General features: G+C 44.2%; 1 protein-coding gene across 10 annotated transcripts in view; it reads right to left on the minus strand.

Moving 5' to 3' along the window:
* Nucleotides 1-2,359: 2,359 nt before the first annotated feature.
* The window catches only part of EFCAB8 (EF-hand calcium binding domain 8), a 71,026-nt gene continuing 46,133 nt past the window's right edge, over nt 2,360-27,252 (minus strand). For all 10 annotated transcript variants that reach the window (XM_019826643.3, XM_045053736.1, XM_045053742.1 and 7 more), the window contains 7 exons: nt 18,373-18,594; nt 17,673-17,810; nt 11,043-11,211; nt 5,450-5,582; nt 4,074-4,278; nt 3,891-3,989; nt 2,360-2,946 (listed from right to left, as the gene is read on the minus strand). In XM_019826643.3, the coding sequence (XP_019682202.3) occupies nt 2,521-2,946; nt 3,891-3,989; nt 4,074-4,278; nt 5,450-5,582; nt 11,043-11,211; nt 17,673-17,810; nt 18,373-18,594 (1,392 nt within the window). In that variant the 3' untranslated portion in view covers nt 2,360-2,520. The remainder of the gene's footprint in view (nt 2,947-3,890; nt 3,990-4,073; nt 4,279-5,449; nt 5,583-11,042; nt 11,212-17,672; nt 17,811-18,372; nt 18,595-27,252) is intronic.

The following is a 27,252-nucleotide window of genomic DNA, read 5'->3' on the forward strand; positions in this document are numbered from 1 at the left end:
CCAGGGGTACCAGGCCCTGAAGCGATATTTGAGGTGGGAAGCAGAGCAGACGGCGAACACAAAGGTCCTGGCTGGCTCTGGGCTAAAGGCCCCCTCCCCCAGGAAGCCACTTCAGACTGCTTCTCCTGGTCCCCGTCCCACGAGCTCCGCCTGCCTCCCCCTGGGTGCCCAGTCCTTGCGCTCAGTAAGAGAATCTACTGGATACACTAATGAGAAGACGCATCCACGCTCCAGAGGCGTGGTCTGTGTCCCCAGTAGGCCGAGGCCGAGCGTTCCTCATTCTGGTGTCCCCGGTGTCCAGGGCAGTGCCTGGCACACCGCAGGTGCTCAATAAGTGTTGAACAAGTGTGAAACAGGGAAGCGATGCCGGAAAACAAGGTCAAGGATGGCTTTTCTGAGGGCAGGGCTGTCTCCAAGCCCCTCGGTGCTCTCTCGTGCCCCATCTGCTGGTGGAAGGACGCCCACCCTCAGTCTGCCATTGAGGTCATGACCCCTCAGGCCAGCCGGGCCCGGGAAAACGTTTCTGTTCCACTGGAGACAAATGTCTGTTCCTTTGTCGGACTGTTAGCGGTACATCGTGAGGGGGCGCACAGGAGGCACGTGCCTTCCTGCCTCTTTCAAGAGCAGTGTGGCGGTAGCCCTAGATCCTGAAGAAAGCGACCCAGAGCAGGGCTGAATGCAGCCATCACTGGCGAGGGTCGCGAGGAATTACAGCAACACAGCGATGTCATTTGCTCATCCTGTGAGAAAGGCTGCATTCAAAGCCGGGATGCCAAGGTTACGGGCCTTGTGGGTGTGAGCATATGAGGAGGGAGTGAGCGGGAATCGAGGCTGTGAGGGCACACGTGTGCGTAAAGACAGAAAAACATCTAGAGGAAAATGCACCAAACTGATCTCTGGGAAATAGAATCCAGATGGTTTTTATTGGCTCTTACACTTTTCGGTATTTTCTTGATTTTTCTATACTCAGCCTCTGCTACTTTTAGAATCAGAGGAGAGCTAAATATAAGTAGTTTTTTAAGGCCAGTGATGCAGAAGGCAGAGAACAGGCAGAGAGGAGACTGGTGTAGCTGTATAGACACCTGGGCCTAGGGAGGTGAAGAGGGGCGCTCAGGGAAGCACAGATGACCAGGAGACAGGACACTGGGCCACCAACCCAGCTTCCTTACTCACCAACTCCAGTGTGACACCGGCCTCCAGTTCTCCATCTGGGCTCTAAGCTCCATCTGACCCCGATGCTCTAGAATTATCTGTCCCATATCCCACCTGGGGTTTGGGCCAGGAGAGGCGGGGTGGGAACAGCAGGAGAGACAAAGCATCACTCACATCACCGTAGGTAGAACTCAGCCCCACCGTGCCTTCTGGGCCTGGGGTTCTGTATCGTGGGTGTCTGCCGGTTGGAGGGGTGGCCAGCAAGCCCCCACGGCCAGAGACAAATCCCCACGGGCAGCAGCAGCTAGGGTAGGAGTGGAGACTCAGACTATTATTTTCTTAAGTGCCTACAATGAAACACGTGGGCAAAGGCAGTAAAATGTTGTTGTAAGGGGCTGGGTCCTACTGAGAGGAGGATTCACCGAGTCCCAGAGTCTCGCGGAAGTCTTCCCCTGAGGTTGACCTGTCCTGACCCCTAGTGTCCAGCCAGATGGCCCCTAAGTCAGGATCTGAGGTCCGAGAGGGGACCCCGAACCTCCCTCCAGGTGAGGGCTGTGCACAAGCCTTTAAGAAAATTCCCCGAGGCCTGGTAATTGCCACAACCCATCCTTACCCCTCACTACCCTCCTCCCCCCATGTCCTTCCCTCCACCTCTGGGCAGAGGCCTTGACCCTGCCACGGCTTTTACCACCGCCCTGAGTTCTCCACCCAAGACGCCGCCTAGAGCAGCACACAGCAGAAGGGTCAAGGGGCTTTGGTTCAGAAAAACCTGGGTCCAAAGGGACAGTCACAGAGCCAGGCCAGGATGCCCCTCCACCATCCTTGAGGGGCAGGACAGTTTGTAAACACAGAGTTCCCTGGGATGGAGTGCCTGGTGGTGGGGGAGAACAGGCACAAGGCAGGGCAGGAGACAAACCACCTCCGGATGGCTGCGGGGCCTCACTCCAGCCATAAGGCTGAACCAACTTTCAGATGCAAACCGCTCACCCTAGTGGCATGACCCACTGACCACAACACCAAGGAGCCTCTGAGGCCGTGTCCCTATGCTTCACCTGCTGGACAGCTGGGCCAGGCGTCTCGGGGGAGTGGATTCTCCCTGCATCCAGCCAGGGTCTCATCAGGGGAACGCGGCCAATCTCCAAGACAGCCTGGCGCTTAAGGGGGTAAAGGGACACACAGCCTGACCTCCCGGCCTGGAGGCCTCTGATATCTGCAAATATTTATTTTCTTCTCCCGGACTCTAGTGAAGAAGGAGGTCGATAGAAGGAGGTCTGTATCCTCTGGGCCTGGCAGGGGTGAGCCAGGGACAGACAGGACCCCCATGGGCCTGGTCACTGTGCTGGACGACTGGAGACACGGGGGGCCACCTCAGAACCCGATGCGGGAACTTTTCATGGAGGACAGAAGGGTGGTATTTGGGGGTCTTGAGAGCTGCTTGACGGACGAGGCAACAGGCATGGGGATGGCCGACCTCTGCACGATGTACCTGGATGCCTGGGACAAGACCGAGGGGGAGGACTGGAGGTACGGGGAGGTGGACAGGCCAGACTCCAGGAACCTGGAGCCTGAGGCTGTCCAGGAGAGGGAGTCGCTGGGAGAGAGGGAGGCAGTGGGCGAGCTGGTTGTGGTGTTGGGCACAGTCTCCCTGTCAGCATCCGGGTCCTTCTGGCGGTTGTGGGTCACTGGGTGGGTGCGCTGGCCCTGCTGCCCCAGGACGTTGTGCAACACGAGGTCAGACGTGTGGGTGGGCGACAGGTTGTTGAAGTGCAGGCTTTGGTAGATCTGAGGTGAAATCTGTGGGGAACAGAGCAGGGGAGTTTGAGGGGTTCACCCAGGACCAAGAGCAGGCTCACGGGGAGGATGGGCCAAGTCTCCAGAGTACCGTGGTTGTCACTGATGTCCACAGCCTTCCGGAACTGCAAGCCCACTGTGCTCCAGGCCCGGCAGCCAGCCCTTCTCCTGGGGTTGGCAACAACGCTTTGAGGTCAGCACTGGACCGTCCCCATCTTAGAATGAGGCCTCAAGCTGGGCCTGATTGAGGCTCAGGTGGGAGGAGCCCCCCAGACAAGCTCCCACCTCTCCTGTCAGCACTCACCAAGCTGCGCTTTGAGGCCCATCTCCAGAAGGCAGGGATGTGGCCTCCCTTCGCACTGACCTCTCCCAGCCCGGGACAGAGGGGTTCTCTCACTTCACTCGGTTCCCATCACAGAGGGAGGAAGTTCTCATAAACGCCCCTATGGCAGATGCCTCTGAAAGAGGCTGGAGTCTGCCCAAGCAAGAGGCTTGCTTAGATGGGGCTCAAAGCTGTCTTGCAAAGTCCCCGGCTCTTTCTTTCCCCAAGCAGAGCCCCCCTTCTGTTCCCTGTGTCTCTCACATGGCACCGGGAGACCCCGTGTCTGCTCTAGAGTAGCCCACAGTACGGAGACTAACAACCAACCAAACGCACAGCCACAGACTTTGGTAAATTCTTTGAAGGCTATCAAAGTCCCAGGTCCACAGAGAATCTCCTCCCACAGGCCTGATGATGTGTGTCCTCAAAGACAAAACCTGTGTCCATGGCCTTGGCCAGGGCCTTGGCAAACAAATCAACCCAACCAACTTCATCCCAGAATTCTGTTAAAGGGCTGGTGCTTCCCTCGCCCCCACGAGAGGGCCCTGTGGGCTCAAGGGAGGCTGCTAATGGAGCTGGGATCCCCAGCCTCCAGCATCTCAGGGGAGCGAGCCCCACCCTGCCTCACCTGGTACTTCATCCAGCCATACTGCACGTTGGTGGACCGGAGTCCAGGACTCCGTGACCGGTCCTTAGGCTTGTACGCGGCTCCCACAACTTTGCTCTCCTGCAGGAGTCACGGGCAAGAGTGAGGCCTCAGGGCTGACGGCTGAGGGCCCCTCTATGCCCCCGGGCCCCCACCCAGCCTCACCTGCTTGCCCTTGGACTCCCACTTGCACCAGCTGCTCTCAACGTCTTCCTGGGAGCGCTCTCCAGCCCACGGGGACGTCTGGGTTATCTTCTGCAGGTTGGTCCAAGCTTCGGCCTCCGTGTCTGGCTTCCCATTCAGGAGAGCCACGAGTGCCGCCTCCTCCTGCCGCTGGTACGCCAGGGCCTCAGCCAGAGCCCGCTCCTCCCTGATGGAAGGCGCTTTCCTTCATAAGATGCCCTCACACCACAAGCAGCCTTCCCGGGGAGCACAACGGGTTTCTCCCGCCTGGCCCCGATCCTCTTCTACCTTCTTATCCCTCTCCTGAGGTCATACTGCCCAGGACCAACACTAAACAGGTATCCAATTAACATCAGCAAAGACTAGATTAAACGGACCCCCAACAAGTCCTGAGACCTTTCCTAGCACCCTGAGCTCTTCCCATGGAGGTCTAATACCCCATCTTGATCTTACCTGGTCCCCCCAAATGTGGAATATTTACACATCCTCTCCCTTCCAGGGAAACCCTACCTCTACCTGGTTTGATAACCCCACATAGGACCCTAAAGAGGTATGCCTTGACAAGAGACTAGGAGCCACAAGGACTGTACGGGTGCCTGGAAAACTCCTACTGACATATCAAAACCCAATTCCAGAATCCCTTCTCTTATGAAGCTTCTCTTTTACTTGATCCACCCAGTGAGGTGATTGTCCTCTGAGCCATTCCTATTCTTAATAGTCTCATCACTTATCAGATAAAACAACAACCGTGAGTTTGCGTGCCAATCTCCCCAAGTGGACTCTGAGTTCTCTGAGGCAGGACTTGTATCTGGACCTCTAGAACCTAGCACAGAGTCTGGGAGTCAGCAGGACCTTGATAAATATTTTTTTGGGATGACCCCAAATTATCTGAGGCTTGGTCAGGAATAAGAGTGGAACATGGGTGGAGAAGGAACCTGTAGAGGAAAGAAGCAGCAAGCAGCCTGACTTTCCTGTGGATCAGGGAAATAACACAAGTGTGTGTTCAGGACCAGAGCTCTGGGCACTGTCCTACCAGGGACCTCTAGCCACATAGAAATGGCCCCAGCAGGGAAGCCAGCCCTGGCAAATCTGAACCGGGCTCTGGGGCAGAGGCCCATCTAACGGCTTGCCTTTCTATACTTTCTGCTGATTTGTACCACTCAAACTTTCAGTGGACCTGGGCTCTTAGGCCATAGCTGCCACCTGTAGAGTCAAGTTGCCTGCAAGTCCCAAACCTTTGGCCTTTACCAAATATGCCCAGTGCTACCCAACCTAGATGAGGCTGCCTGGGACCTGGGGAGGCTCCCAGCCTCCCCCTCCTTGAGCCAGCAAATACCAGCTGGGCTGTGATAACTCACTTCAGCTCTGAATGGAAGGCCTTCTGGGCAGCAACTACAGTGTCATCCTCCTCCTTTGAGTTTCTTCTCAGTTCAGGATCACCAACCATCTGAATATCCCGCAGCCTTTTCCAGACACTCAGGCCGAACGTCCCTGTGATTTAACCAGAACCAACTCAGTCACAAGAAGTGGCCTACCTCCCTTTCTCTGAACCTGCTACCCCTCACCCTCCACCCTCGAGACTCAGCTAGCAACCCCTTACCCTTGGCCCACACTTCATGATGCTTACCACATGCCAGGCATTATGCCGGCTACTTAACAAATACCTGAAGGAACTAGCCTTAGTCCTACGATACGCTTGGAGCTCAGGCCAAAGCATCCTGCCCCACATGTAGGCTGAGATGGAAAGACCTCTACGGCAATGAGGTCAACTGAGTGATCTTCAGTTGGGCTTAAGCAGCTCATGTGTAAAGTAGCAATGACATAAAGTGATCAGGCACCCACCAGACATGAGATTGGGGTGGCACTAGAGAGGAGAAAGGCTGGAGGAGAAAGCAGGTAGTAAGAACAGAGAAACATGAGTCCTGCTTTGGGGCAGGGCGTGGTGAGTAGTAGGCCATTGTCCTGCTGCAGAATTTCTAAAAATTAAAAAATATAGTTAAAAAGTCATATTTTAAAAACTCTTGGGGAGCTGTAGAAGCAAAAAAAGAGTAGATGAATTAGGGGTGCCAGGGTGGCTCAGTCAGATGAACATCCGACCTTGATTTCAGCTCAGGTCATGATCTCACAGTCTTGAGATTGAGCCCCGTGTCAGGCTCCGCACTGGGTGCAGAGCCTGCTTGGGATCCCATCTCTCCCTCTTCCTCTTCTCCTCCCCCACTCGTGCACATTCTCTCTCTCTCTCTCTCACTCTCTCTCTCAAAAAAAATAGATTAACTAAAATTACAGAAAGGGGGATGGTGCCTGAGTGGCTCAGTTGGTTAAGGGTTTGACTTCAGCTCTGGTCATGATCTCACATTTCATGAGTTCAAGCCCTGCATTGGGCTCTCTGATGTCAGCACAGAATCCACTTCAGATCCTCTGTCCCCCCTCTCTCTCTGCCCCTTCCCTGCTTGTTCTCTCTCTCTCAAAATAAATAAACATTTAAAAATTTTTAATAAGAAATAAAAAAATAAAATTATAGAAAGGGAAGAGTCCTTCCAAGAAGAACTGAAATTGAGATCTGATTCCTTCTCTGGGAGTCTGGGCACAGGCTGAGTGAGAATCAGGCTCGGCTTAGGCAGAAGGAAGCTCCTGGAAGCAAAAGAAACCATCGGAGCTTCTGCCAGCCATTCTGGCTGGCAGGATGGGATCAAGTCTAGTGAAATCCCAAATGCATAGACGTGTTTTCCATAGGACATTTGCTGAGCACTAGGGGAGCTGAGGACCTGGAATTTGGGTTAGACAGATAGAATGAGGTTGTTGGGAGACAAAGTCCCACTGGACTTTGACAAACCTTTGACAAACACAACAGACTTCACCCTTGAGACGATTTCACAATGGAAGATGGAAGAAAACCAAGTCTTCCTAAAGCTGCAACCCAGACCCAATCCAGCTCAGTTCCTGACAGCAATGAGATGAGCAGCCTTGTACAGAGCAACGAGCACATGTGCTGGAGGAAAATCCATCAACTTCCGTCTCTGTGGTTCTTTTATACAAAGTCTAGAAAAGTCTTGGCTTTGGTTTGAGGAGTGGTTGTTTCATTTTGGGGGGTTTTGGAGAGGTAGGTTTTTTATGCATTTAACATATAAAAAGACAGAAAAGTATAACCAATAATAAAGAGAAGAAATAGGCATTAGAAATAGACCCACAGATAATTCTGACACAGGAGTTAGCAGATAAAACTTTATTGCAAATAGTTATATAAAATGAAGGAAAATGTGAACAAAATGAAGGGAAAGAAGGAGAATTTCAACAACGAATTGTATTCTACAGGAAAGAACCAAATTGGTATTCGAGAACTAAAAAAAATATGAAATTAAGAATTAACTGAATGGATTTAATACCAAGCTGCATACAGAAGGAGACAGGACTAATGAATTGGAAGGCAGATCATCAGAAAATATCCAAACTAGAAGGAAGAGATAAAAAACAAACAAAAACAAAAAAGAAACAAACAAAAAAACAGAAAAAACAGAACAGAGCATAAGAGCCATATGGGACAGAGTCAAATGTTCTAACATACATGTAAATTGGAACTCCATAATGGGAGGAGAGAGAGAATGGGCAAAAGCAGTACTGAAGAGATAATATTTGACAACTTTTCAAAACTGGTGAAAAATACCAACCCCCAGATTTAAAAAGATCAGTGAACTCCAAGTGGGATGAATACAAATAAAAGCACACTAGGAACATCATAGTCAAACTGTTGAAAACCAAAAGCAGTCAGAGAGAAAAGAAAAATTACTGTCAAAGTAACTTATAGTTGACTTAAAAAAAAGTTTTTTTTTACATTTATTTATTTTTGAGAGACAGGGTGAAACAGAGCACAAGCGGAGGAGGGGCAGAGAGAAGGAGACACAGAATCTGAAGCAGCCTCCAGGCTCTGAGCAAGAGTTCAGCACAGAGCCCGGCGCAGGGCTTGAACCCATGGACTGCAAGATCATGACCTGAGCCAAAGTCGAACACTTAACCGACCGAGCCACCCAGGCACCCCTACAGTTGACTTTTTGAGAGAAAATATGGAAGCCAAAGACGATAGAAAAGTCTCTTTTTCAATATTGAAAGAAAATTAACTTCCAGCTGAGATTTCTATGCCCAGTAAAAGAGTCTTAACATTTTAAGACAAAATAAATATGTTTTCAGATACAGAAAGCTTAAGGATCAGTACAGATGGACTCGATAAGAAATAATAAAGGAACTTCTTCAGACTTAAGGAAAATGATAGCAGACAGAACCCCAGTATTTCAAGAAGGAATAAAGAGCGTCAGAAATGGTAAATATGGGTAAACATAAAAAGAAATAGGCTGCTTACAGTAACATTAATAACAGTGCCTTGTGGGAAGACATAACATATTTGAAATAAAATATATGCTAGAGATAGCATAAACAGTGGGGAGAAGAAAGTAAGATTCTTGCACAAGAAGTGGTATCAGGTCAAGAGTGTATATTATAACCTCTAAAGAATCTCTAAAGAACACTGAAGAATAATATAAAAACATACAACTAAAAAGTTAATAAGGGAATAAAACAAGATAATTGATTTTTTAAGTTTATTTATTTATCTTTGAGAGAGGAAAGCACAAGCAGGGGAGGGAAAGAGAGAGATACACATGGAATCCCAAGCAGGCTCCAGGCTCTGAGCTGTCAGCACAGAGCCCAACACAGGGCTCAAACTCATGACCCACGAGATCATGACCTGAGCTGAAGTCAGATGCTCAACCGACTGAGCCACCCAGGTGCCCCGATAATTGTTTTTAAATACTTGATTAATGCAAAAGAAAGAAAAGGAAGAATAAAGGAACAAAGAATAGAAAAACAGTATCAAGATGATAGACTGAAACCATATAAGTAATTCCATTAATATTTGAATGGACTAAATATACAATTAGAAGGCAAATATTGTCAGGATGAAAAAAATAAAAATACAATGTTGTTTAAAAGAGGCACATATAAATATAAGGACAGAGATAGGTTGAAAAGTCATGTTGGCAAATGTAATGAACTTCCAGTGGCCAGATGAATAAATTCTGGCGATCTAATGTATAACATGGCAACTATAGTTAACAATACTATATTGTATACTTTAAATTTGCTAAGAGAGTAGATATTAAGAATTCTTACCTTGCACAAATACTATGTGAGGTGATAGATGCATTAATTATCCTGATTGTGGTGATCATTTCACAGTGTATGCATATACCAAATCATCATGTTATACACATAAAACACAAGCTTACTCAGTCTTTTTTTTCTATATTTCTATTACTATGTCTTCACAGTCACTAATCCCTTCTTCTGTAGTGTCTAATTTGCTATTAATCCCATCCAGTGTATTGTTATCTCAGACACTGTTATTTTTAATTTCTAATTTCAATTTGGGTCTTTATATATATATAATATATATATTATATATATATTATATATATAAATATATATAATATATATATTATATATATATTTATATATATAATATATATATATATATATATATTCGAGTTCTCTCCTTAACATTTTGATGTTTTCTTCTACCTTTTGTAACACATGAAGTATATTCATAATATTATAGATTTACTTATATATTATAATATTATATCTATATTTCATATAATACAGATATAATTTATAATATTACAAATATATACAATACATACTAGTATATTATGTATATTATGTATAAATTATAATACCTCAGGGATTACTATTCTTTGCTGCCTGCTGTCTAATGTCTGGGAACTGTCACATACATTTTGTTCATGTTTTTAGTTGTTTAAAGCGAGAATGTAAATCCAGTCCTTGTTAGTCTATCATGTCTGGAACCAACAGAAACTATAGGCAATAGAAACAGACCCAGAAGTGAACCAGATATTAGAGTTATCAAAGACTTTAAAATAGCATTGGCAATATGTTCAAGGATATAAACTATAAAATAAGGAATTCCATCCAAGGACAGGAATAAAATAAAAATAATCAAACAGTTTTTTACCCATATAAGAGCTAAAAATGTGAGGAAAGGAATAAACCTTTGATAAGAGACAAGAGACCAAGGCTGCTTTCAGCTCTGACAGAGTAATGAGAGGAGGATAAGCCCAGATGAGTGCTTAGTGAACTTTGAACAGCCTCACATGGCATGACATACTATAATTCAGGATGTTCAAGCCACAGGGCAAGTCTGTAGCTACCCACCAACTCTTTCCCTCAGGCCTTCACAGGGTATATAGTGGCAGTCCAGTGAAGGTTGGGGGCAGGGCAGAAGAGCTGAGACATAGACCATGCAAGTATCAAGTGTAAGAAAGCATACGGTGCTTTTTCTGTGATGGCTATAAGGATATATGTATACTTTCTGAAAATTCATCAAGCTGAACCCTTTTGGTTTGTGTGCTTTACCTTATATAGGTTATAACTCAACAATTAAGTTTATTTTTTTATTATTTGAGAGAGAGGGCGAGAGTGCACATGAGTGTGCAGGAGAGGTAGAGAGAGAGAATCTCAAGCAGACTCTGCTGTCAGCACAGAGCCCGACATGGGCTCGAACTCACAAAGTGTGAGATCAGGACCTGAGCCAAAATCAAGAGCCAGACACTTAACCAACTGAGCCACCCAGGCACCCCAAGTTTATTTTTAAAAAGAGAAAGGAATGTGCCTTCTCAGATACATGATTTGCAAAAATATGCACAGGCAAATAATGTTGGGTGGATGGGTGGGGGGTTAGATGGACAGCTGATGGATGAATGGACACACTGCTGAACGGACAATTGGAAAGGCACATATCCTGTGATACTATTTGAGCAAAGGCAGCTGCTATGGCTTGAAACTCCACCCCATAGGATATAAGGTTTATGCCAGTTTATGCTCTAACAGGGACAGGACCACAATGGGCCATGTGGCACGGCTGAACTTCAGTAGGACCCATACCAATGGTGTCACCGGAGAGTTTCCGAGCCTTGACATTACAGTCCTGGCCAGCACTGATAACCAGCTGGAAGGTATCTACATACAGGATGTCTGCCACACTGTCCAAATGGTCCTTCCAGGTATTCAGAAGCTTGGGAGGAACCAAGGAAATGGTCTGGCCAGCCACAACCTACAGGGGACAACACAGGAGAACTACTTATCCCAAGACACAGGTTCACCAGAGGGCACATGACACTGGAGGCAGCAGAGCCCTCTGGAAGGATCCTGGGACACGGTCCCATGGCCCACATCCCAGGGTCCTAGTTCTAGACATGTTCCCACATTAGCTTTCTGGTGACTTCAGGTAAATCCTGGTACTTCTCTGGCCCTCACTGGTCCCTTTGGTAAAATCATAAAAAAACATTCGCATATTGCTATATTGTTTACCAGATGTGTCTATACAGATTATTCCATTTGAATGTCATAACAACCTTACAGGATGTGTATGAGTCTCACCATTTTGTAGAGGAGAGAACTGAGCCCAGAGCCACATAGTGGTGAGGCTAGGACAAGAAAAACGGACAAAGGATGTGAACAGACAATTCCCAAAACTATACATGGCCAATAAAATAAGGAAAGATGTCAACATCACTAATAAGCAAAGATAGTTTCATTAAAATCAAAGGAAACCATTTGTATCTAAAAATCAGCCAAAGGTTTGTTTCACTTCGAACATTTATTTATTGAATGCCTTCTCTAAGCGAGGCACTCTGATAGACCCAGGGAACGCTCACTCGGATGAATACCGCTAATAATAAATACTTTATGTTGGCAAGGATAAAGCAGAATAGGCTAATAATGTGCAAAACTCTATAAACTTTCTGGAGTGTAGTTTGGCGGTACACATTAAAAGCCTTGGAAAGATTTATGCTTTCTCCCCATATTATTTCCATGAGATAAATTACCAGATGCACGAACAACTACAAATAAACAAAAAAAGATTTGTGAAAAGGAAAAATCGTTCTACCATTTTTCTACCTTTTAAACACAGTTTTATTGAGATATAATTCACAATTCACCCATTTGAAGGGCTCGCTTCAGTCATTTTTAGTATATTCACAGAGTTTGCAACCACCATCATGTTCAATTTTAGACCATTCCATCACTCCACAGTTGGTATAAATGGAATCATGCAATATGTGGTCTTTTATGACTGGCTCCTTTCACTTAGCATAATGTTTTCAAGATACATCATGTTGTAGCGTGGATCAGCACATCATTCCTTTATGTATCTGTTCAACAGTTGTGGACATTTGGGTTGTTTTCACTTCTAGGCTATTGTAAATAATGTTGCTATAAACACTCGTATATAATGTTCTGTGTGAACACCTCTTCATTTCCCTTGGGTGTATATTTAGAGGTGGAATTCTTGGGTCATATGGTAACCCTATGTTGAACTTTCTGAGAAACTTAAATCGTTTTCTGAAGTGGCTGTACCACCTTACGTTCTTACCAGCAATGTATGAGAGTTTCAATTTGCCCACAACTTAGCCAACATTTATTATCTACAGCTATCCTAATGAGTGTGAACGGGGATCTCATTATGGTTTTGATATACATTCCCCTAATGGTTAATGATGTTTGGCCATATTACTTCATATACTTATTGGTGATTTGTGTATCTTCTTGAAGAAATGTCTATTTAGATTCTTTGCCCATTTTTAACTGGGTAATTTGTCTTTTTATTGTTGATGTGTAAGATTTCTTTGAATATTCTGGATACTAGTCTCTTATCATGTACATTATTTGCAAATATTTTCTCCCATTCTATATGTCATCTTTTCACTTTCTTATATGGTGTCTTTTGTAGGCCAAAAGTTTTTAAATTTGACAAAATTCAGTTTATTTGTTTGTTTTGTTGTTTGTGTTTTTGATGTCATATTTAAGAAATATTGGGGCACCTGGGTGGCTCAGTCGGTTAAGCGTCCGACTTCGGCTCAGGTCATGATCTCGTGGTCTGTGAGTTCGAGCCCCGCGTCAGGCTCTGTGCTGACAGCTCAGAGCCTGGAGCCTGTTTCAGATTCTGTGTCTCCCTCTCTCTCTGGCCCTCCCCCATTCATGCTGTCTCTCTCTGTCTCAAAAATAAAATAAAAGTTAAAAAAAATTAAAAAAAAAAAGAAATATTGCCTAACCCTTGCGCCTGGGTGGCTCAGTCAGTTAAGCCTCTGACTTAGCCTCAGGTCATGATCTCATGGCTCTTCCAGCCCCACATTGGGCTCTGTGCTGACAGCTCAGAAGCTGCAGCCCACTTCGAATTCTGTGTCTCCTTCTCTCTCTGCCTCTCCTCTGCTCTCTCTCTCTCCCTCTCTCTCTCAAATAAACATTAAAAAAATTAAAAAATATATTGCCTAACCCAAAGTCATGCAGATATCTCCCTATGCTTTCTTCTAAGAGTCTTATAATTTTAACTCTTCCATTTAGGTCCATGACCACTGAAAGTTAATTTATGAAGTAAAGTATATTTTCCTTTATGTTGTATGTTCATTCTTTGCTGTGGATATCCGGTTTTCCCAGCACCATTTGTTTAAAAAGATTATTCTTTCTGGGGCCCCTGGGTGGCTCAGTCGGTTAACCATCCAACTCTTGATTGTAGCTCAGGTCATGATCTCACTGTTTGTGAATTTGAGCCCCACATCAGGCCCTGCACTGACAGCATGGAGCCTGTCTGTGATTTTGTCTCCTGTCTCCCTCTCTCTTTGCTCCTCCCCTGCTTTCTCTCTCTCTCGCTCGCTCTCTCTCTCTTTCTCTCTCTCAAAAATAGATTTAAAAACATTTAAACAATTATTCTTTCCTCCATTTTATTGTTTTGGTACCTCTGTCAAAAATAAATTGATCAGAAATTTGACAGTTTATTTTTCCACTCTTAATTCTATTTTATTGACCTATATGTCTATGCTAATGCTAACACCACACTATTTTCACTGTAGCTTTGCAGTAAGTTTTGAAATTGGGAAATGTGAGTTTTCCAACTCTGTCTTTTTTCAAGATTTTTGGACTATTCTAGGACATTTGCATTTCCGTATGAATTTTAGGATCAGCTTGTCAATTTCTGCAAAATAAGGAGTGGGGATTGATAGATTACACTGAATTAATTTGGAAAATATTGTTATATTAACAAGATTAAATCTTCCAATCCATGAACATGGGATATCTTTCCATTTATTTAGGTTGTCTTCGATTTCTTTCAACAGTGTTTTGTAGTTTTAATAGTACAAGTTTTTTTGTTTTTTGTTTTTTAATTTTTTTTTCAACGTTTATTTATTTTTGGGACAGAGAGAGACAGAGCATGAATGGGGGAGGGGCAGAGAGAGAGGGAGACACAGAATCAGAAACAGGCTCCAGGCTCTGAGCCATCAGCCCAGAGCCGGACGCGGGCTCGAACTCCCGGACCGCGAGATCGTGACCTGGCTGAAGTCGGACGCTTAACCGACTGCGCCACCCAGGCGCCCCTAATAGTACAAGTTTTGTACTACTTTTGTAAATTCATTCCTAAATATTTTATTCTTTTTGATGCTATTATAAGCTGGATGCCTTTTATTTCATTTTCTTGCCTACTTGCCCTTCCAGTAAAACATTAGTAGTTGAGGAATCTCCCTTCTACTCCTTGTTAATTGAGCGCTTTTATCAGGAAAGGGTGTTGGATTTTGTCAAATGCTGTTTCTGTATTTATTGAGATGATTATGTGTCTTTTGTTCTTTATTCACTTAATATGGTGTATTACATTAATTGATTTTGGATATTAAACCAACCTTGCATTCCTGGGATAAGCCTCACTTGGTCATGATGTGTAATCCTTTTCATATGTTGCTGGATTCAATTTGCTAGTGTTTTATTGATGGCATTTGCATCTGTATTCATAAGAGATATTGGTCTATAGTTTTATTTTCTTGTGATGTCCTTGTCTGGTTAGGTTATCAAGGTAACAGTGGCCTCATAGAAAACTCTTTGGCAACAATTCTTGAAGAATTGACATTAATTCTTCTTTAATTATTTGGTAAAGTTCACCAGTAAAGTCATCTGTACCTGGGCTTTTCTTTGTGGGAAGTTTTATTACTAGTTCGATCTCTTGTGACATTCAAGTTTTCTATTTCTTTAAATTTTCTATTTCATTTTGAGCCCATTCTGGTAGTTCATATCTAAGAATTTATCCATTTTCTATCATTTTTTTGATAATGAAAAATTAAAAACTGTTCTAATGTCTGACAATAAGTTAAATAAATGATTGTACCTCTATACAGTGAAATACTACTTCATCATTAGAAAGTCTGATTTTCAAGAATGTTTGATAATATAGAAAATTCTAGTTACATACAGTATAATCCCAATTTGTTTAAAATATATCATTATAGGGGCGCCTGGGTGGCGCAGTCGGTTAAGCGTCCGACTTCAGCCAGGTCACGATCTCGCGGTCCGTGAGTTCGAGCCCCACGTCAGGCTCTGGGCTGATGGCTCAGAGCCTGGAGCCTGTTTCTGATTCTGTGTCTCCCTCTCTCTCTGCCCCTCCCCCGTTCATGCTCTGTCTCTCTCTGTCCCAAAAATAAATAAATGTTGAAAAAAAAATTTAAAAAAAAATAAAAAATAAAAAATATATCATTATAACACTAAGTGCAGATGGTCGGGAGCACAGATTCTGGAGTCAGACTTGAGTTTATGCCCAGGTCCAACACTGGCAGTTGTGTGAACTTAGGTCCCTCCAGCTCTTCAGTTTTATCTTCCTCATCTGAAAAGTAACATCTCTCTCCCAGAGCAATTATGGAGAATCAGTGAGAGAACACATAAAAGCACTTATCACAATTCTTGAAACACATTAAGCAGTGAATAAATGACACGCATTGTTGTTAATATAACGATTACATTAACATTACAGATTCCTCATATAGTGAACCCATGGGTGACTTACTCCCAACAGATTTGAATGCAGTGACATTTTCTTCTTACTAAAACCAGACTAGACATAATATCTTTGTGCAGAGATTCAAAAAGCACCTAAGACTGCAAGATGGCTATCAGAACTACAAATGCATACAACCCTTTAATCTAGAAATCCCACTTCCAGGAATTTATCCTTCAGGCATATTTTTCACACATATGAAACAACATTCACTCTTCACTTTTGTTAAGAACAAAAGATTGAAAACAACCTCAATTTCCCTTCAAAGGGAATTATATCAATAACATGTCCTATGGTTTACTACACAGCTATAAAGAATAATGTACTCATATGCAAAGATCTCCAAGATATATTATGGAATAAGAAAAACAAGGTGAGCACCAGTGTGTATGACATGCTACCTTCATGTAAAAACAAGGAGAGAACTTTACACATTTCTGTTTGCATAAATAAACACTGGAAGAATAACCAAAAATCAGCAGAAGTGGAACAAGAAGTTTTTCTTGGTTTGGGGCAGCGGGGAATAGGTGTAGGACTAAGAGTCCTTACTACAGGCCTTTTGCCACCCTGAGTTTTTAAAATCTTCACTAGTGTATAACATACATATAGAAAAGTGTACATATCATAAATGTAACGAATAAACTTTCACAAACTGAACACAGCTGTATGACCAGACCCAGATTATGAAACAGAACATTGTCCATCCACCAGAAGTCCCCCTCATGGCTCCTTCCGACCAATCCATGCCCGCACAAAGATAATCACTTCTAATAGGGTATGTTTGTTTTGTCTGTTTTTGTACTTTATATAGATCGAACTATAAAACTTAAAATATATACTCTTTCATGTCTGACTTCTTTAACCTACTTTGTTCAAATAATTACCCATTTTGTAATGAGTAGTTGCAAACCATTCATTTCTAATGCTGGGTATTATTCTATATGGTGTGTATAGCACAATTTATATTTCAGTCTACACTGATGGACATTTGGGTTGTTTCAAATGCGGAGTTATTGCAAATGGTAATTATATCAATGTTCTTATTCATTATCTTTTAGAGCACAGGCTTCTCTTGGATATAAACCTAGCAGTGGAATTGCTGGATCATAGTGTAGACACATATTCAGTTCTAGTGGAAACTACCAAACAGTTCCCCAAAGTGATTACACCAATCTACATTCCTGCCAGCAATGGAAATTCCAGTTGATCTACATCCTTGCCAACATTTGATATTGCCTGTCTTTTTAGTTTTAGTCATCCTGGTAGGTATGTCGTGGTATCACATTGTGGTTTTAATTTGCATTTTCTTGATAACTAAGGAAAAGGTTCTCAGCTACATTAGTCATTAGGGAAATAAGTGATTTTTGACTATGTAAATATATTACCTACTCAAGAAAATACATAAACATTTTCATTACCTTAAAACGAATTCATGAGTCCAGGCCTTCATCGCAAAGATTAAAGCCCATAGAAGTGGTGTGTGTGTGTGTGTGTGTGTGTGTGTGTGTGTGTACATGTGCATGTGTATACAGGTGTGTATACTTGTGTTTGACTGGTTAATGGTGACTTCTGGCTAACAAAAATGCTTCCACATCAACCAGACAACATTGAACAAGAAACACGAAAGACTCAGAATCTCAGGAAGAGAGCCATGGCCCCAGATCATTAGTGGGGTTCAGATTCCCCCAGAGTCTTCCTACCTCCTTCTCCTTCAAGGGGATGTAGTGTGGAAGGTTGATCTGGACCCGTTCAGGAATTAAGAACTGGAACTTGCTTGTTCCATTGGGTTGAAGTGGACACTTGTCACTGAATGTGCAATAATCTTTGATGTCCCAGATCTAGGCACAAAATGTGGGTTAGTGGCCCAGCATCCCTTGACACCAACACCAACTCACGCTGTGGGCCCCTCCCAAACTACTTGTCTTCACTCTGAGGCGTGAGTGGGGCAGTTCTCACTCACACCTCTGAGATACCCAGACACTCGGGTCAGAAGGGGTCCAAGGGAACTTGTAAGCCAGACCTATTAGCCGGCAGGCAGAGAGGGTGTGACTGGCCCAAGGACAAGACATCCTTGCCCCATGGCTCACCATAAATTATGAAGTTGGTTGCTGAGACCCCTGTTCATAGAGAGATGCATAGCTGGGGGGTGAGGGAGTTGTAGGAAGAGAACGATGGAATAGGGGACCCACCGGGAGAGGCTTCTTGGAGGGTCTTTTGGAACCACGTCCTCACTCATTTCCTGGGCACACCAGAGCAGAAGAGGACTTTTACTGCCCACTGTTTTACAAATGAAACCAGTACCCAGAGGGAGCAGAGACTAGGCTAGCGCCACATTTAGCGAAGAGGTGGCCGGAGCTTGGCTGACGCCGCCCCCTCAATCTCAAGCCAGTTCCTCCTCACCTTGATGTATCCTTTACAATCCCCTGTGACGAGGATCAAGTCTTTTTCATCAGTGGCCATGGCGCCCACAACCACATCCCCCTTGTCTTCGAAGTCCACAGGGAACTTCCCGAGCAGACCTCCGCCTCCATGGATGGACCAGGCATAGATGTGGCCATCCACGCAGCTGCTCAGCAGGGTGGCTATGTGTGGCAGGCGAGGCCTGGTCTGCAGGAAGATGATCTGTGAGAGAGAGGTGGGCCAGCTCAGCAGTGCTGTGAGCCGGGACTCACCCTGGCCACTGTTACACGGTGCTGAGGGGCTCAGGTAAGTCACCCCGCCCCTGCTCCCCCAATTTCCTAGATGCCCAGTGAGGATGGTGATGATCCACCACTCTTCCTACGTAGCTGGTAACGAATATTGGCTGCACTATGAGCTCCTTGGGGGGAGGAATTGGTGTCTTTTTTGTTCACTCTTTTATCTTTAGCAACGACAGTCGTGTCTGACACATGCTACATGATCAGTGAAGATTTGTTGAATAAAGACATACAAATCTGATGCACCCCAAGACTCAAAGAAGAGTTTCTAAGACCTGTAACTCCACTCAAAGCGATTTGAAGAACACACTCGTTCTCCTTCATATACGTCTACGGTAAGATGCCACATTTTCCAGCCAACTGCCAAGAAAGCATCTTAACCAAATTCTTGCTCAAGTCTTGTTGTGATCATGCCTTTTGTTAATTCCCCCCTCTGCTCACTTTCACCTTACATGTCGCTCTGTGGCCCAGGCAGGGGTGATGGGGGCGGACAGCTATCATGCATGGCTGGCATGAGAAGAGAGCTGCTCTCCTGGCCCCCATCCTACGTGAGGCAGAGAGCACAGGCGGTAGGGTGAATCAGACCAGACGGGGGAAATGGGAGGCTATATCAGAATTCCTGCTATAGCAGGAATATCCATTCCTGCTATATCAGAAATTACAGTGTGGTGGCTTATGTGTCCCCAAAACATGTCACCGACCGCAAAAATTCTGAAATATCCTGATTGTCACACATGTCCAAAACAAAACGCTTAACCTACTTCCTGTTGGCCCAAATGCCAGGGTCACAGAACCAGGAGTCCCTAAACCAAAGACAAAGGACAAGCATTTCCCCATTTTATGCAAGTGTACTTGCAAGCAGTACAAAACGTCGACGGCACAAATGAGAAGAAACTTAACTCACTCACAAAATGCCAATATCCAGAAATAATCACCATGAAGATTTTAATGCAATGTCTCTTTTTTTAATGTTTTTATTTTATTTTTTTTTGAGAGAGAGAGAGAGAGAGAGCATGAGTGGGGAAGAGGCAGAGAGAGAGGGAAACACAGAATCCAAAGCAGGCTCCAGCCTCTGAGCTGTCAGCACAGAGCCCGACGTGGGGCTTGAACTCACGGACGGTGCGATCATGACCTGAGCCTAAGTTGGACACTTAACTAACTGAGCCACCCAGGCGCCCCTAATGCATCGTCTGTAAAGACTTTCATTATATTTTTTAATTATTAAATATACATGCAAGAATAGACGAAAATACCAATGGAAGAAGAGAGATCCCAGAAATAGATTATAGAAGACTCTAATATTATATAAGAATGATAGAATTTCAAGCCAGTGGAGAAAAGATAAACTATGCAATAAATGGCATTTGAACAACTGGCTATCAATTTAGAAAAACATTTTTAGATTCATATATCACACCATACACAAAACTACTTAGATGGGACAAGAAGATGACTAAATAAATATATAATTATAAATGTCTAGAAGAAAATATAACAAATTTTTCTGTGATCTTGGGATAAACAATGCCTTTCTCTCTTGTCACAAAGGAAAATAACAAAGATGGCTAGATAAAGACTAAAACCTCAGTGTGATATCACAAAGACAGATGAGGTGAAAATATCTGCAGTACACAACAGCAAAGGATTCACTTTCCAAAGCACATCTAAGGAGCTCTAATAAATTAATGCCAAAAAGAATAGACAAGGGATATAAATGGATGTTTAATTCATGGAAGAAACACAAATGTCTAACAAACATATAGAAAGCTCAATATTACGAATAATCAAAAGAACTTTTTTTTTTTTTAATTTCCACCCGCCAGACTGGCAGGAATTAAGAAAAGGCTAATATCCATTCCTGGCTTAGTGTTAAGAACAAAGGCAGACTCACACACTGTTGGAGGGAAGTCTTCTTGGAGAGCAAACCGGCTTCCTCCACTGAAATGTAAACTGTGCTCACTTGGTGAGCCATCAATCATACTTATGGAAAATCTAGCATAACTGCACAGATAAATCTATAAGGATTTCAATCACACCTTTGTTTATAATAGTAAAAAACTAGGAACAACTTAAATGTCTAATCAACTGGGCATTCATTACATAAATTATAGTGGATCCAAAGAAATATACCGCAGCCAGGGGCAGATTTACCAGTGAAGTTCATAAAGCTTAAGGCAAAGTTCAAGGTCAAGTTCAAGGCCCTTCCAAGGTCCTGGAAAGAATTAGCAACTTGTGGAGACTTATAATTGTCAGCTGTAAGTTTTAAAATTTATTGTCCTTTCTCATCCAGATGGCTAACAGACACATGAAAAAAATGTTCCACATCACTCATCATCAGGGAAATACAAATCAAAACCAGTGAGATACCACCTCACACCTGTCAGGATGGCTAACATTAACAACTCGGGCAACAACAGATGTTGACGAATCACTAAATTTTTTTAAGGTATTTGTTTTTTTGTTAATGTTTATTTTTGAGAGAGAGAGAGAGAAACAGAGCACGAGTGGGGGAGGGGCAGAAACAGAGGGAGACACAGAATCTAAAGCAGGCTCCAGGCTCTGAGCTGTCAGCACAGAGCCCCATGTGCGGCTCGAACTCACAAGCCGTGAGATCATGACCTGAGCCGAAGTTGGACTCTTAATCAACTGAGCAACCCAGGTGCCCCATGAATTGCTAAATTCTATTCTTGAAATCATTATTATAATATATGTTAACTAACTTAGATTCAAAGAAAGAAAGAAAGAAAAATTTCTAAATAAAATGTAACCACATTGATCTCTATATCAAGAAATAATAATAATAATAATAATAATAACAATAGTTCTAGGAATAATTTTTAAAAAAGTATCTCCTGGGGCGCCTGGGTGGCTCAATCGGTTGAGCGTCCAACTTCGGCTCAGGTCACGATCTCACGGTTCGTGAGTTCAAGCCCCGCGTCAGGCTCTGGGCTGATGGCTCAGAGCCTGGAGCTTGCTTCTGATTCTGTGTCTCCCTCTCTCTCTGCCCCTCCCCCATTCATGCTCTGTCTCTCTCTGTCTCAAAAATAAATAAACATTTAAAAAAAAAAAGTATCTCCTCTGAAAGACTTTACATACACAAATCTATAAATGACTAAATGATGTAAATATTTCGGAGTTTCATGAACTTGAGAGTAAATTTTAAAAATCTTATCACAGCTCCCTGCTGCTGTATTTCCAGACTGGAGGAGGGAGGACATAGGGTAAAGAAGGAAATAAAAAGTATTCAAAGTGCGGCCTCTCAAAAAAAGAAAAAAAGAAAAAGAAAAATTGTCATTTCTTTTCTCATTTTAAGTAAATTTTCACTTTTGTATCTCATTTTTTATTCATAATTTTGTGTTATGTTCCATAAATGTGCCAACCAAATTGTGTAAGTTTTAGGCTCAAAAAAGCATAGATAGGCCCTGTCTATGAAGCCATTAACAGGAATGAAGTAGATGGATTTATATGTATTGACAGCAAAGGTTGTCCGCTCTACATTGTTAGATTAAAAAAAAAAAAAATCCAACAGCTGAACTACAGTCTCAAATGCTCCCAGTCTTGTTTAAGAAAAACAAAACCAGGGGGCGCTGTTTGGCTCAGTCGGTTAAGCGTTCAACTCTTGATTTCAGCTCAGGTCATGATCTCGCGGTTCGTGTGTTCGAGCCCCAGATCGGGCTCTACGCTGACAATGTGGAGTCTTCTTGGGATTATGTTTCCCTCTTTCTCTGCCCATCCCCCGCTTGCACCATACCTCTGTGTGTGTGTGTGTGTGTGTGTGTGTGTGTGTGTGTGTGTGTGTGTGTATCTATAGCAGGATAGATCTATCAATAGATCGAGATAAAGGCATATAAAAATAAATCTTGGAGTGCTTGGGTGGCTCAGTTGAGTGTCCGACTTCAGCTCAGGTCACAATCTCACAGTTTGTTTGAGCTCTGTGTCAGGCTCTCGGCTGACAGCTTCTGACAGCTCAGAGCCTGGGGCCTATTTCAGATTCTGTGTTTCCCTCTCTCTCTCTGCCCCTTCCCTGCTTGTGCACACTCTCTCTAAATAAATAAATACAATAAATAAATAAACATTTTTTTAAAATCTCAAAGATGCACACTTAATTTTTTTATCATTGTCATTATCACTGTTAAAGTAAATTTTGTCATACTCTAGATCAAGTATTCTCTTAAAATGTGACTCCTCATAGCTACACAGGATTCACCAAAATGATGTGCCACAAAGATCTCCCATTTCTGAACTGGGGAAAACTGAAGCTTCCTTCCCAATCCTTTCTGCACCAGCCCTGGGACAGCTTGAATGGGCAGGCTGAAGGTGCGTGATGGGGAGGGACCTTTGCAGGCTCAGGGAGGGCCGTGGGCCTGCGAAAGCACACAGTCGGGGCTGTGCGGCCAGTGATCAGGAGTGGGCACAGTGAAGAGGGGCACAGTAGGATACCCCACCCTGGACAGGATGGAGCGGGATCCGTGTGGTCGGAAGGCAGGTAACCAACACTATGCCTTTTGCACTCTGCACCTGGCCCCTGAAGCCTCAAAGATAGTCTCCTGCCCACTTTGGAAAGAGCTTCCGGACTGAGGTTGGACATTCCAGTCTCACTCCACCCAGTGGTCTCAGACAGTTCTCAAGTGCAGGGGGACTAAAGGTCTGCCCGGAGACCCCTTCAGAAGAAGCTGAAGCTACCCATGTCTTTCAGAGGGATTTGCCACTCCCCACCTATCTGGTCCTTTACCACTAAGGAAAGGGCCAAGGACTGGGGTTCATCCACAGATGGTAAGAGACACGGCTGTGCCTGGATCTATTTCCTGTCTCCTTCCACGTGCCCTTATCTGCCATACCCCACAGTCTTCGGACATGGCCAGACAGAAACAGTGGCAAAGGAGACCTGACAGGTAAGACTCCCCCAGGAGTCCTTGCCCCAGTCCACCCTCTCTCTCATCCACTAAGGAAAGGCTGGGACTGAGGGTGACCTAGGAGCTCCGGACCCTCTCCAGGACAGCATCCTGAGAAGTTCCACGGTCTACCACCCAGTAACCCAGAGGGAAAGGACTTTGCTGCTTAGGAAACAATGGGGGTGGAAGACAGAGTATTTGGAAGCCAGGAAGGAGAGTCAGCATCAGGAAACAATAGATGCTGGCGAGGACGTGGAGAAATGGGAAGCCTCTTGCACTGTTGGTGAGAATGCAAACTGGTGCAGCCGCTCTGGAAAACAGTGTGGAGATTCCTCAAAAACTTAAAAATAGAACTACCCTACGACCCAGGAATAGCACTACTAGGAATTTACCCAAGGGATACAGGAGTGCTGATGCACAAGGACACGTGTACCCCAATGTTTATAGCAGTACTTTCAACCATAGCCAAATTATGGAAAGAGCCTAAATGTCCATCAACTGACGAATGGATAGAGAAGATGTGGTTTATATGTACAATGGAACACTAGTCGACAATGAGAAAGAATGAAATCCTGCCATTTGCAGCAAGATGGATGTAACTGGAAGGTATTATGCTAAGTGAAGTAAGTCAGTCAGAGAAAGACAGATATCGTATGTTTTCACTCATATGTGGATCTTGAGAAACTTAACAGAAGACCATGGGGGAAGGGAAGGGGAAAAAATAGTTACAGACAGAGAGGGAGGGAGGCAAACCATAAGAGACTCTTAAATACAGACAACAAACTGAGGGTTGATGGGGGTCAGGGGAGAGGGGAAAATGGGTGATGGGCATTGAGGAGAAGGGTGATGGGCATTGAGGAGAAGGGCACTTGTTGGATGAGTACTGGGTGTTGTATGTAAGTGATAAACCATGGGAATCTACCCTAAAAACCAAGAGCACACTTTACACTCTGTACATTAGCCAATTTTACAATAATTTATATTAAAAAAAGAAGAAGAAGCAGGCCAGCCTTAGACATGACTGCCAGCCCCACCCCCACCCCCCCCACACACACACACACACCAGCCATAGTACCTGGAATTTCACCAATAGACATTCAGTCCTTTGCATATAATCTCCAAAGATCCTGTCAAGATTCATGATACAAATCCTATTACACTCAGATCACCAGGCCAGATTACAAAAAGCCAAGGAATTGCCAACAGTAACAGCACAAATAGTCAAGGATGCAGACTTTGCAAACAAATAGATCTGGAATCAGGCCTTGGCTCAGCCATTTTCTGACAGTAAGAATCTTGGGCAGGTCACTTCACCTCATTGAGCCCCAGTCTCTTTATCCACAAAATGGAAATAATAATAGTACATACCCACCAGGGCTGTTTGAGAGAGAGAAAAATAATTTATGTAAATGTTGAAGCTCACATCTAGCAGATATTAAGAGCTCAATAAGTATTAACTACTCTGATATTATTAATAGGCTGGAGTATAACACAACGTATCAAAAGCTTCCTAAGAGTGCATTTCTAATCCTGGGAAATAGACAAGAGAGCTAACAAATTCGTGTACAAAGATGTCCATGGCAACGTGAGCTATAAAGGCAAAACCTAGCAATCTAACCTTCTACCAGCGAGAGCAGGCCTGCTGGATAGGTATCACATACACCAAAATACCACGCGGCTGCTAAGAGAGGGGCCGTGGCCTCCCAACCACTAGCAGGGAGAGATGCCATGAGGTGTTGGGTGAAAAAGAGCAAATGGCAGAGTAGTGTATGTATAATCTGATGCTATTTGGTGAAAAAATATTTAGAGGTACATATACACATTCGTACATGTATATACTTGCGTATGCACAGAAAAATGTCCACAAGGCTACAACACACCTTAACACTAGTTACCCCTGGAGACGGAGGAAGAAGGTAAGTCATTCTGTTACTTTAGACACCCCTATAAGGCTTGAATTTTTCATTAAAAAAATTTTTTTAACATTTATTTATTTTTGAGACAGAGAGAGACACAGCATGAACGGGGGAAGGTCAGAGAGAGAGGGAGACACAGAATCGGAAACAGGCTCCAGGCTCTGAGCCATCAGCACAGAGCCTGACGCGGGGCTTGAACTCATGAACCGCGAGATCATGACCTGAGCCGAAGTCGGACACTTAACTGACTGAGCCACCCAGGCGCCCCTTGAATTTTTCATTTTAAATGAAGGACATGTACCACTTCCTAATTAGAGAGAGAGAAGCGCTCTTTCTTGAACATTCCAAATCAGCTCTTCTGTGAGGGCCTTTGTGCCTGCTGCTCCCTCTGCCAGGGTCACCATCCTTCCAAATGACAGCAGGCTTCAAGCTCTGTGAAAATGTCCCCTCCTCTGTGAAGCCCTCCCTGATCCCCCTCTGTAAATAGCTATGCCCTCTCCACCTCCCATGCCACCCCCTACCCTCGCCTTGGTTTTCTGGGTTCTCTGCTGCGCTTGCTCACCCTGTGACCTACCATTTATTTTACTAGCTAGTTAATCGTCTGTCTCACCCCACTACAATGTCAGTTCCGTGAGGGCACAGGTTTTCGTTTCTGTTGTTACTCACTGCTGCCTGCCCAGGGCCTGGCACATGGAAAACACTCAATGAATAACCGTCTGGGCCCTGATGGGACCAGGTCACAGTCAAAGGTTGGGCTTTGAGTCATCTACTTCGGTCAGACTCAGAGGCTGAAAGGGATGGGATCTTTTGAGCAACGCTGGTTCCAGGAATCCACCCTTTCAATGCACTCGCACAAGCGCATAGGGGCATATGCACAAGGATTTTCCGTGCAGAGCTGCTCAAAGTTAAAAACTGGAACCAACCTACATGTCTATCAAGAGAAGGCTGGCTTAAGAGTCTGTGATACATGCAAATTATGGGGCACTATGCAACTGTTACCAAAAAAAAAAAAAAAAGATAAGTTAACAAAAGAATAAGCTGGATCTAAATTACTGATAAAGAAACGTATCCATGGCCTGTAGTTAAATTTTTAAAAAGCAAATGGCAGAACATAGCTATAATTTTACATCACTGGTCTAAAAATAAAAAGGATGTGAGCATGTAGACAAATTTAACACTGAAGAAGAAGAAAAAAAAAAGAGGAAGGCTAAACCAATCTACCAATTCGAGCGGTGACTAGGGCTGCTACTATTGGGTACTGTGTGGCTGCTGCCTCTTTTTTTTTTTTTTTTTAACCAGCTAGGATTGCTACTTTTAAAAGGTTTTTTAAAAAAAGGTTTTTGAAAAGTAATCTCTACACCCAACGTGGGGCTCGAACTCGGAACCCCAAGATCACGAGTCGCATGCTCTAAGCCAGCCAGGCGCCCCTAAGGCACTTTTTTAAAAGAGGGGAAAGCACATTTGCAACGTGGAGGAGAGACTGTCCAGCTGCTCGCAGCTCTCCACTCCGCCACCGCAGGACCCAGCCCTGCCGGCGCTGCCCCCCTATTCCCAAGTCCCTGGCGCCCTGGAGCTGGGGAAGGGGACGGTGCTGCCACACCTTAACACAACTATGATTTGGGTTTTCACTGGGCCCCTGGTAGGGTCTTAGGAAACCCAGAGAGCCTCCAAATTACCTTATGTTTGCACATCAAAGCTAGAAGGGGCCTGAGTGGTCACTTCATCTAGTGGTGACGGCACAGTGAGGGGCGTCCAGGGTCAGAAGGGGGAAAGGTG

This window comes from Felis catus, chromosome A3, assembly GCF_018350175.1.
Source record: "Felis catus isolate Fca126 chromosome A3, F.catus_Fca126_mat1.0, whole genome shotgun sequence".
NCBI classification, from domain to species: domain Eukaryota; kingdom Metazoa; phylum Chordata; class Mammalia; order Carnivora; family Felidae; genus Felis; species Felis catus.